At 43.7% G+C, this 12,089-nt stretch overlaps 1 protein-coding gene across 3 annotated transcripts; it reads left to right on the top strand.

Moving 5' to 3' along the window:
* The first annotated feature begins 1,428 nt into the window (after window positions 1–1,428).
* Window positions 1,429–10,138, top strand: LOC121830985 (IQ domain-containing protein F5-like). 3 transcript variants are annotated; one of them, XM_076576991.1, is made up of 6 exons: window positions 1,439–1,594; window positions 1,749–1,871; window positions 3,448–3,831; window positions 4,928–5,023; window positions 9,705–9,810; window positions 10,103–10,138. In XM_076576991.1, exons 1-4 carry the CDS (start codon window positions 1,577–1,579, stop codon window positions 4,955–4,957), a joined length of 555 nt encoding a protein of 184 aa, XP_076433106.1. In that variant the 5' UTR covers window positions 1,439–1,576; the 3' UTR covers window positions 4,958–5,023; window positions 9,705–9,810; window positions 10,103–10,138. The 3 variants fall into 3 exon arrangements, with proteins under 3 accessions (XP_042137510.2, XP_076433106.1, XP_042137511.2); XM_042281577.2 differs by lacking the exon at window positions 4,928–5,023; XM_042281576.2 differs by lacking the exons at window positions 4,928–5,023; window positions 9,705–9,810; window positions 10,103–10,138 and having other exon boundaries at window positions 1,429–1,594; window positions 3,448–3,889.
* Window positions 10,139–12,089: the final 1,951 nt, after the last annotated feature.

The following is a 12,089-nucleotide window of genomic DNA, read 5'->3' as shown; positions in this document are numbered from 1 at the left end:
TCCATTTGACTTGCTTGGCCGGCGCTCTTTCCCAACAGTACAGAGACAAGCTTGCTTTGCAGCTTCATGAAGCATTTGATTTGGTGAGTTCTCGAACTGTCTCACTAACCACCACAGCACACAGTCCCCTGCTCTGGGCTTCCTTGTGCTGTTTGAAGGCATCCCGCTATATCCTTATTCTAGCTGTAAATGGTGGTCGGATCTCTCCTGCCCGGGGATTAGATCTATCATCTTATATCCAAGGAGCCATTTGGCAGGTCATCTTTTACGTTGGGTTCATTTAGCACACTGTGTTACTGTGTGTCTGTATGTTTTGTTGCCACTCTAGAGATTATTTGATTATTTGATTATATAAATATGATTAGTTTTCTAGTCATCTATACTGGTGGACAATTGGGTTGTTTCCTCTTGACTGGTCAAAAATAAAACTGCCATGGACATCTGTGCACACACTTTTTTCTCATTGTGCGTTGGGGAAGAGCATGCTATGGTGCACGTGTGGATGTCATGGGACAGTTTTGTGGACTCAGTTCTCACCTTTCACCTTTTCATGGGATCTGGGGATTGAACTCAGGTCCTTGGCCTTGTATGACAAGCACTTGACTCACAGAGCTGACTCACTGAGACATCTTGTCAGCCATGTGTCGTGTGTGTGTGTGTGTGTGTGTGTGTGTGTGTGTGTGTGTGTGTGTGTGTGTAATTTTAAGATAGTGTCTGCTGTAACTAAGAGAGCCTCAGACTTGGTATACATTGTTGAGGATGGACGGCCTTAAACTTCTGATCCTGTCTCTACCTCCTGGGTGCCGAGATTACGGGTATGCACAGCCACACTAAGTTTACAGAATGCTGGGGATTGAACCCAGGGCTTCCTAGGCAAGCACTGTACCGTCCACACTGCAAGCCTTAGCCTGAGCACACACACTGTGAAGACACATTTTCATTTCCATCTGTTCCCAGGAGTGGGACCTTGAGTTATAGAGCAGATGCGTATTTGGCATTATTGGAAATTGCCAAACCATCTTCCACAGTAGTAGTTTGGGTCACTTCTGCCAAGAGAACAGGAGACTATTACTTTTTCCTCCACCCATGTTTCTGATCTCATTTCTCTAGGACGGACATATTTTCAGGAGCCATTCATGAATCTCCCTCTGCAAAGCGTCTGCTACGCATTTTGTCACAGGCTCGTCATTTAGATCCACTGTGTGACCGATCCATGTACTGGAACCTCTGTTGATCTGTCAGATTGTACTAATTTTAGTAATTTCAACTGGATCAAAGTAACTAAGATCTTCCACCTTTAGTCAATGAACTGGCGTTGCTTCATCCTGGTCTTGTAGCACAACTTGGGGAATTTCTGTAGGAATGAATGGGATCCTACCCAACTCTTAGAAGCCATTCTGATTCCTGTATCACGGGCGCCCTTATGACATCATCACGGGCTCCCTTCCCTCACTCTTCCTGCCAGCCTCATGGCTAGAGGAGTATAGACCTGAGATGATGGCTCCATCATAACCCCAGCCATGGGGTAATTTAAAGGATTGCAGACCTGGGAGATTTGAACCATCTATCTCCAAACATGGGCTCTCATTGTAGTGTAAGTTGTAGGTTACAGAAGGTGGATTTCTAATTAATCAGGAAACAAGTCCTGTGTCTAGGGATGCTGGGGGAACTGGGCATGTGTTTAAACGGTTATGTAACTGTTCAAATAATAGTCGGCTCACAGATGTCTCCTTTAACTCTGGTTATAGAGGGGGGATGGTTGCTGTGAAATCACAATTGATGAAATCTACATGATCAGGGAGCTACCAGTGTCAGGAACAACAAAGGAACTAAAGCCGAAAAAAAAGCCAATTCTTCCATTCTCTTCAAAGGTAGGTGGTGGCAGGCCTCGAGGTTGGAGGTACCCCTGGGCTGTGACACCTCTGACCTATGTCACCCCACGGTGGTCTTCTCCATTGTTACAACACGGAATGGTCATGGAGTTTATGTTCCGCACAGATCTGTGTGAGCAAGGTGTTGGGATGCTGCTTGTCACTCAGAGCAACCATCAGAAACCAAGAAAGCAGTTTCTCTGTCCAAAGCTGGGTTGGAGGGAGGTTGCTCTTCTTATCTGCCTGAGACATGTGACTGGTGTGGAGGGAGGTCCCAGAGAGTGAGAACAATGCTCTGTGAACTGGGAGTGGGGTGTGAGATCTGTGTTTGGGGAACATATCTAAACAGACGAACTCAGACATCCAGGATTGTGTAAGAGTATGGGTATGTGTACACATGCATGTGTGTGTACTTGCATGTGCATGTATGATTGTGTTAACTGAAGTTTAAGGTTTGGGAAGTAAAAGAAACAGATGAGGTTAGGACCCCAAGTTGTGTGGGGAGATAAATTTAATATTAGGACTTAACCGAGGGAGGGAGCAGGTTGGGAACTGTGGTAGAAGAAGAGAAGGCAGTGTGAATGAAGAATGCCAAGTTCCTGTTAGGAAGCCTCGGCCTCAGTATGTGGTCCTGCCCAGAAAGATCCGTGAATTGCAAGGGCTTGCTCTAAATTGGCCAGCCAGGTTCACAGACACCTAAGTGAGGGGCTAGAGAGATGGATCAGTGGTTAAGAGCACTGGCTGCTCTTCCAGAGGCCTTGAGTTCAGTTTCCAGCACCCACATGGCAGCTTACACTTGTCTGTAACTCCATTTCCTGGGGACCTGATGTCCTTTTTTGACCTCTGAGGACACCAGGCACACACATGGTGCAAACATACATGTAGACACAACATAAAAAAAAACTTGCAAGAGTGAATGTAGCACATGATATAAGTGGGGGCACAGGGACTCAGAGATTAAGGTGCTAATTGTTCATTAACTGATATGGCGGACAGAGGAGACCAGAGGTAGTATGCCTTCCTGCTTTCGTGGCTCATTCTGTTGCCCTGCCCAGTGCTCGGGAACTTGAGAGGCATCCGTGGTTAGTGACATGGGATCAGGGCATCTTCTGAGAATACTGTGGGGAATATGATCTCTAGAGGCTTTCTCATATCTTTTTTTTTTTTTGTTTTTTTTTTTTTGTTTTGTTTTGTTTTTTTGAGACAGGGTTTCTCTGTGTAGCTTTGTGCCTTTCCTGGAACTCGCTTTGGAGACCAGGCTGGCCTCGAACTCACAGAGATCCACCTGGCTCTGCCTCCCGAGTGCTGGGATTAAAGGCGTGCGCCACCACCGCCCGGCCTATATCTTTATTCTTTTTTCATGCAAATATATATAATGTACTTTGATAACATACTCTTTCTTAATCTCTCTTATCCCTCACCATCTCCCGTGTGTGCATGTGTATGCGTGCTTGCGTGCGCGCGTGGCCACATGAGGAGGCATTTGTTTACATAGTTCAAAGTAACTTACCGGTAGCTACACCCCTGAAAACTGAAACCACTGTTTACTTTAGACCCCCAACACCCATTTCCACAGCCTTCATCTAACAAAGTACTGAAGGCCAGAAAGATCCAGGCCTGGTGGCGAGGCACCCTGGTGCGGCGCACGCTGCTGACGGCTGCCCTCAATGCTTGGATCATTCAGTGCTGGTGGAGACAGACACTGGCCAGAATGCTGGAGAAGAGACGGCTGACAGTTCTGCGCCGGATGGCACGGGAAACGAGGGCCTGTGCCACTATTCAGTCCTGGGTCCGAATGCTGCAGGTCCGCCAGTGGTACCTCCGCTTGCGTTACGCCGCCCACATCATCCAGGTGTCATGGCGCTGGTATAACTGCCATTCCCGTGGCTATTTTGAGGGCACCTATGAAGTCACAGGGGACAAACTAAGTCTGCGGCTTGACATCTTCCTGGGATCACAGGTTTGTCGTATATCAGACTGCATATCCTTGCCAATAAAGGACTGATCAGGTCTTCTAACAGATGGCACTGGGTCTTTGTGACACACACCACTTGGCGTCCCTGTCCAGCAGCAAGTCCGCACAATGACCTCAGACACAAAGCACCACCCGAGCTTGTCCTGCGACATCAGCAGCATGTGTCTGAACTCACAGGGTCAGAAGATGTGAGAGCCCTGGACCACAACAGTGCCTGTGTTTGATTAGCAAAGCCTGCATGGCTGGAGAGTTGGGATAAAGTCACCAGGAACACTGCTAGATGGCAGCTCCCCTTGGCTGTCCAATGTGCCACTCTCTCATCGTTGTCGTCCTCTAAGGTCTCCCCACCGACTTAGAACAAGTCTGACAGCCCACCCCCGGCCATGTCCACAACCCTACATGGTGCAGCCATATCCTTCAAATTCCCCCAGTGTCCTCTTGGACACTCTGCCAGTCATTAAGTAGAACTTGCCAGCCTTGTTCCTGTTCAGAATTTAGAGCTTGTCTCCTGTTCCCGCAGGGCAGTGGTTCTCAACCTGTGGGTCTTGGCTCCTTTGGGAGTTCACATATCAGATATTTACATTATGATTCGTAGCAGTAGCAAAATCAGTTATGAAGTAGCAATGAAGCTGGGCATGCTGATGCATGCCTTTAGTCCCAGCACTCGGGAGGCAGAGGCAGGTGGATTTCTGAGTTCAAGGCCAGCCTGGTCTACAGAGCAAGTTTCAGGACAGCAACTATAGATCATCCTTGAACATTAACTACTGTATAACATTCTGATGTGTGTATATATCACAGTTTTGCCCTCACTGCTTGATGGTCAGGTTGCTTTCATTTGGGCTCATATAAATAATGTCACTATGAACACTGAGCAGTTTACAACCCCACCAGTCATGGGATTGTAAAACTAAGGGTTTTGAGCATCCTTATATGAATAGTGGCCATCTGTAGAGTATCTATTTGAACAAATGCCTGCCTATTCAAGGATTTGAAAATTACTTTAATTGAGTTGCACTTACCTTTAACAGTCACAATAAGCATTTCTTTAGCACATAAATACACAGTTCTTGATTCTACACAGGACCTGGATTTGTGGCTCCATCATGGATGAAACCCTGCTCTCTAGGAATAACTTCCTCACCACTCCAGGACAACTCTCTTGGAGCCTATCAACTCGGTAGACGTGGTTGTCTCAGCTCATCTGAATCGTCATCTCTTTAGATGTTTCTCTGCTCCTACTGCCCTTCCTCCCCTTCTTCCTCTTCATTCTTACTAAAGTAGAGGGCGCCAGTCATGGGGAATGTCAGAGCAAATCACAGCTTCATCCGTGGCACACGCCTGAAAGCGCTTTAGGGCCACTTCAGTTACCTAAAAAGATTCTTGAGAGAGGAAATTCTAGGTGTTTCGATGGGGTCACCCCCTCTCCCCTAGTCTCTAGTTAGTCTCCATGCAACAGGGAAGAGAGCAAACACCACATGCAATGCTGTTAGTTCCTGCTGCAAGCTGCAGGAACATGGAATGGAACTCAGCTCCTATCACAAAAGCTACTACTGGAAAGGTCAAGGACTTTTCTGAAGGTCAAGCCATGGCTTAAGAAGCCTTGGTGATATTTTAGCTTTTGTATATTTGTTAGCTGATTCCTGCAATGATTTCCTTGTATGCTATGTATGCCCCCAAGAACTCATAACAGTGTATTTTATCTGAAATACCTATCAAGCATCTAAGGCCAAATAATCTCCTGAATTAAGGTAAATTAAACTCAGACCCTTCTTTCTTATACAGCCTTAGTGGTATTTATACTAACATTATAGACTCCTAACATTTACCTAATCACTTCTAGGAATGTAGATTGAACACATAAATTCCCTTTCTGATATATTAACCAAATTTAGCTCTCAGTTGACCTCCTCCTTTACCACTCCCCTTTGGGGGCTGTAAAAGAAAGCCTGGTGGTCACTGCCTGAGGAAAACTCTTGTCTGCCTTTATGACCCTGTAAGAATTCAAGCCTGGCGACCTTGCTTTGGCTAGAGCACTGCTATTGTAGGGTATATAACTGTGAACCTCAGAGACTTAGAGAGGGTTTAAACGATTTTGACTAGACAACTAGATAGAGAACTAGAAGAATGAGATGGAAGATGAGGATGATGGGTAAGAATGAGATAAGAAAGACCAAGATGGGGCAGAACTAAGATGAGAGAATTAAGATAGAACTTAGAGGGGACAGCACATAAATATAGAGAGAAATCAGGCAAGAAAGGAGCTGGGCACGAGAACAGAACTGGAGCTGTGTAGATAGGATTTTATCCCAGAGGAATAAAGTACACGGACTAAGAGCTCGGTGTACTTAGATTCTTGTCCCAAAAAGAGTTCTCACCATTTGTAGCTTCTCTTCTGGGCCCCTGGGAAGAAGATTGCTAAGGCTGGTCCTTAATAATATTTGAGAAGTTCCCTCTGCTTTTCCTCAGTTCTCATAGACTTAAGATTTAACACAAAATGAGATCCTTAATTTCTAAAGCACTATGTATTGTATCTTACAAATATATAATTTTTCTGCTTTTGCCTGTTTCAAAATGACTATGATCCTGTTTAGTGAAATTATAAAAAAAATTAGATTTATTTTTATTTTATATGTGTAGGTATTTTGCCTGCATGTATATCTGTGCACAACATGTGTCCAGTGCCTTTAGAGGCAAGAGGGCATCTGATCCTCTAGTTATGCATGAGTCACCAAGTGGTTGCTGGGAACGAAACCTAGATCCTTTCCAAGAGCAACAAGTGCTCTTAACCATTAAGCTATCTATCCAGACCCTAAGCAAATGGTTTAAACCTTCTGACACGTTTGACAAATCTTTCCAAATCAAGTCTTTTGATCTCAGACTAAGTTTGGAAGGTTCCAGAGGCCTCAGAAAGTATCTCCAATGATTTGTAAAAGACAGTGAGTGGCTGGAGAGAGGTTCAGTAGTTAGGAGTAGTTCAGTAGTTGCTGCTCTTGAGAAGAACCTGGGTTTGATTCCCAGTACCCATATAGTGACTCACAACTGCCTGTCAGCTCCATTCTGGGGGATCTGACACCCTCTTCTTACCTATGAGGCACTGTATACATATGATGTTTGTATATACATGCAGGCAAACATTCATACACATAATTTTTTGAAAAATAAGTATATAAAATATTTGGAAAAGAATTGAACTAATGAGGCTTGATGTTACAGTCTGTGAGAATAATTGTGAAATAAGTGATACTAACCCTTCTTTAAACTACACTGCGAGTGTATGACATTGAGATGAGTGTTCTAGAAATCTGAGATGTCCTGACATGTTATCAATCATAACTCTCATTAAATGTTGGAATGCTGTAGACCACAGAAATAGAAAGAATTCTGGTTAGGAGACTGTCTCCGGGTAATAGACTGGGGAAAGCTGGGGAAGAGCTATCCAGGTGGGTGGTCCCTGAATACTTTAGCTGAGACAGGAAACAGGAAACAATACAGTAAGAGGGCAAGTCCAGAGCATGTCCCAGAGGGACTGGCTTAAAGTGAAGTGCTCCCTACTCCTCCCCCCACCCCCCACCCCCGGGAACTCCCAAGAGCAGACACAGGAGCCACAACTTAACACAGAGATGTTCAGAAAATCTGCCCTGTGCTTTTTGTTCTGGTTAGAGTTTTGGTTTCGAGACAGCATTTCTCTGTGTAGCTCTGGCTGTCCTGGAACTCATTCTGTAGACCAGGCTGGCCTTGAACTCTTGAGATCTTGAGATCTGCCTGTATCTTTGAGTGCCAGGATTAAAGGCATGTTGTTTGAGTTTTTCTGCCTGGCCCACAGTCAAGACAAATTTCTGTCACCCGCCAATCCCACAGCTGCCCAGACCCAACCAAGTAAACATAGAGACTTATATTGTTTAAACTGTTTGACCTAATGGCTCAGGCTTCTAGCTATCTAGTTCTTACATCTTAAATTAATCCATTTCTATACATCTATACCTTGCCACGTGGCTCGTGGCTTACTGGCATCTTCACATGTTGCTCAGCCTTCCACTTCCCAGAATTCTCCTCTCCTTGTCCCGCCTACTTCCTGCCTGGCCACTGGCCAATCAGTGTTTTATTTATACAGAATGATATCCACAGCAAAGGCATGTGCCATACTGCCCAGCTGCACTGTGCTTTTAAGGAATAGAAAAATAGGGGGCACTTCTTAGCCCTGGGTGCTCAGCACTTTGTGCTCAAAAGCCAATATTCAATGGAGCAGTGGCAATTTGGAAACACTCCTTCTGTAAAGGCCATGACTTTGGGAGCAGGGGAGGGACACAGGAGGAGCTGGAGAGAGGGAGAGACTGGAATTATTTAGGTGCACTGCTTATATATGAATTTCTTTAAAAGATAATAAATAAATAATTATATACGTAGACCCCTTCCCTGTCAGTGGCCCAGTCGACCCAGACCATGGTGTCATGGGACGATATACTAAAGCCTGGACAACAGGACTGTGAGATTACAGGAAAGAAACTTGGAATAAGAGCTACAAAGAATTTGGTGAGCTGGGAACCTGGTCAGAGCCAGAGTCTGGAAAGAAGCTCACCCAGGTTCTAAGCTTGGGGAAGATGACACAGTGTGGTGGGATAATCTTTTTTACACTGTGAAGATGCATCTCTGCCAAGGCGCCTTCTGATTGGTTTGATAAAGAGCTGAAGGGCCAGTAGGCAGAAGAGGATAGGCGGGACTTCCAGGGAGAGAGAGGAACTATGGGAAGAAGAGAGGTGGGATTCGCTAGCCAGACATGGAGGAAGTGGGATGTACAGTATGGAGGAGAGGTAACAAGCCATGTGGCAGAATGTAGATTAATATAAAGGGCTAATTTAAGTTTTAAGAGCTAGTTGGGAGGTTGGAAAGATGGCTCAGTGGTTAAGCATACCGACTTCTAGAGGACCCGGGTTCAATTTCTAGCACCCACATGGCAGCTCACAACTCTCTTTAACTCCAATTCCAGGGGACCATGACAAAACACCAACGCATATAAAAAAAAGAAAGAAAAAAAAAAGAGCTAGTTGGGAAGAAGCCTAAGCTAAGGCTTTTATTAATAATTAATGAAAAGCCTCCTTGTCATTATTTGGAAGCTGGTAGTCCAAAGAGAGTCTGACTCTATTTAGCATCCAATGTTAGGCACGTATATTCAAGCACAGAGCAGCTGGTGTGCTACCTGGTGGGAGACCAGATACAAGTGCCTGCCACAGTGTGCGGCCCAGTAACTCCCAGAGCTGGGGTGGGTAAATGCAGCTTCCAGCTGGTACCCACAGCCGTGAGGTTAGGCTCTCACTGAGAGTCAAGCAGCAGCCCAGAACCAGTGTGGTAGCCTGCTGGACCAACCTGAGCAGGGCAAAGCCAGCAACTAGCACCATGTGCTAGCTGCAGGAGCATAGAAAACCAGGTCCAAAGAGAAAAAAACACCTCTGAACAGGTACAGTACTCTTGAAAATGCGCTTAGGTGATAAAGAAAGAAAAGAAAATGGGTATAGACAGTCATAAAAAAATGAATAAATAATAAATAGTTTAAAAATGATAAAGTTTTTAGAGAGAGTAAAGTACTTTATATAAGATATAAAGTAAAGATATAAAAAAAAATAAGCCACATAAAAATGGAAAATATTATAACACAAGGTGTCTGGATCCTATATAGTGCTTTATTGTTTTAAATTTTTAAAATGCTAATGAACAAAAAACCAACAGCTGGTGAGAGACATTGGATTGTAAAAAACAAAACTGCTAAATTAAACTATTCTATGTATTTTAAGGATGTCTTAACTTCATAATGGAAGTCAGAAATGTGTTGCATTGGGCGATAGGTTATACCTTTGTTTCCACAGGAAATGAAAAGCTATGAATTTCTTCAGAATTAATAAAGATCAGGAGACCTCCTGAAAATCTTGGCTGCAGACATAAAGGACGAAACCAAGAAAAACTACAGGACAGGTGACGTACATGCCGATCCCTCTACATGAGAACAGCTCTGAGTTGGATGAAACACGATAAATTTTGTTGGCTACAGAGTCATCATGCCTTATTATTACATGCCATCCTTTCCTATGACGTAGATAGAGGTTTGGTTATGCAGTCCAAATGGATTTATAAAGTTGACAGATGACTTTTACCTGCCCGAACTTAGAGCAGAAAATCATCTTTAGCTGATTTATACATGCTGCACATTCCATACTTGTGTTAATGTAGGTATGTGTGTCACCTTTAAATTTTTGTGTGTTTTCAGAACGAAAGGACCAGACACTAATGAAGACAAGACAAGTAGCCCAGGTGATCCAGCCTCACAGAATGCCTCTGTTGCAGTTTCCTAAAAAATTTGCATCCAGAGCAACTTCAAAGTGGCTAGCTGAGATGGTCCAGATTCACAGACTATTCCAGCCAGGACTTCAGATAAGCCCTGCATTTTCTCATCTCACAGAGACTGGACAACAAATGATACAGCTAGCTCTCCCAGGACTTGACCATTATCTCAATTTCCTCAGGGTCCTCTGACAACAGGAAGTAATTTTAAGAACATGACACCCAGCTGGGTGGTGGTGGCTCACGCCTTTAATCCCAGCACTCGGAAGGCAGAGCCAAGTGGATTTCTGTGAGTTCGAGGCCAGCCTGGTCTACAGAGCGAGATCCAAGACAGGCACTAAAACTACACGGAGAAACCCTGTCTCAAAAAAACAACAAAAAAAGAAAGAAAGAAAGAAAGAAAGAAAGAAAGAAAGAAAGAAAGAAAGAAAGAAAGAAAGAAAGAAAGAAAGAAATAAATGCAGGTTAGTAGTTACTTGGAAGCTATTATTACAAACTTTTTAGGATAGTTAAGAAATGTAGATTAGTAGTTAGTCATGTATAACAACCAAACTTGTAGTCATGTTAGATATGTTTTCAAGGTCAGACATATTTTAGATAGATTAGGTGGTCATCAAACACTTCAGAGATCTATATAATATGGTATTTAAAATGTTTTAATAACACAGGGCTTTTCATGACTGTGAGATACATCTGCTCCTGGCAGCACCAATCTACTTCAGAGAAGATGATGGGCACTGAAGAAGCTGCATATGGAGTTTGCTTTCGTTGTGGCAAAGCTAGCCACTGGGAAAGAAGCTATCATTGCCCCCTCCACTGCTGACAGATTGCTGTCCAAACTGGACCAGCGGAACACAAAGGAAGCTGACTGCTGAACTTTGCCAAGACAAGGTAGGCCAGTCCTTCAAAATTTCTCCTTCACAGGAATTTTAGGCCTGTAGGCCGAGGGTGGATGCCCTAATGTTGCAGAGGAAACTTGGGTGGCTATCCAGGCAGCCAATGTCTCTGTCATTTCTATAGTTTTTGGAAGTTGCTTGCTCTGTATTCCCTGTTTACTCAGGTAATATTTTATCTTTCTTGGATCTCTGATGAGGGTTGAAGACTAGATAGTCTTACAGTTTTCCTTGTTATTAAGTTCAGAAAAGAAACTCAAAAGGAGATGTAAAGTTTATAAAGATTGAAGGACAAAAAAAGCTTAAGTTGTTTATCAAAGAAAGTGCTTTAAGGTCTAAAATGTTATTTTTAGGCTGGTAATACAGATATGATAGAAAGTGATCTAGGCACAAAACTTTGGACTCGTCAAGATAGGATAGATAATAGAATACTTTTTCTAAAGTTGTCAAATACAGATGAACTGGACATTGTGAATGTAATTCTTACCTGATAATTGTTCTTATTGTATACAGTTTTACTGTGTTAGAGTTAACACTTTTTCCTTTTTATTTAGACAAAAAGAAGGAAATATTGTGAGATAATCTTTTTGTACACTACAAAGATGTGTCTCTGTCAAGGCACCTTCTGATTGGTTTAATAAAGAGCTAAATGGTCAATAGCTAGGCAGGAGGGGATAGTCAGGAATTCCAGGGAGAGAGAAGAATTCTGGAAAGAAGAGAGGTGGGATTCGCCAGCCAGACACAGAGAAAGTGGCATGAACAATATGGAGGAGAGGTAACGAGTCACGTGGCAGAAGGCAGATTAATAAAAACAAGTTAATTTAAGTTTTAAGAGCTAGTTGGGAATAAGCCTAAGCTAAGGCTAAGCTTTCATACATAAGTCTCCATGTCCTTATTTGGGAGCTGGAGGTCCAAAGAAAGTCCGACTATAGAGCAGGGCTTGCATTCTCATCCGGACTCCAGAAGGATGTGTCCAGATCTGAGATGCCACCTGGAAACACCACCTATGGACCAGACCAG

The sequence above is a fragment of the Peromyscus maniculatus genome, chromosome 7 (assembly GCF_049852395.1).
Source record: "Peromyscus maniculatus bairdii isolate BWxNUB_F1_BW_parent chromosome 7, HU_Pman_BW_mat_3.1, whole genome shotgun sequence".
NCBI lineage: Eukaryota > Metazoa > Chordata > Mammalia > Rodentia > Cricetidae > Peromyscus > Peromyscus maniculatus.
This window is presented reverse-complemented; position numbering and strand designations above follow the sequence as displayed.

Bases quoted from the DNA above. Each gene is read 5' to 3' on its own strand.
- LOC121830985 (XM_042281576.2), top strand. The intron at 1,872-3,447 runs GTAGGTGGTGGC...CCATTTCCACAG, and splicing joins TTCTTCCATTCTCTTCAAAG to CCTTCATCTAACAAAGTACT.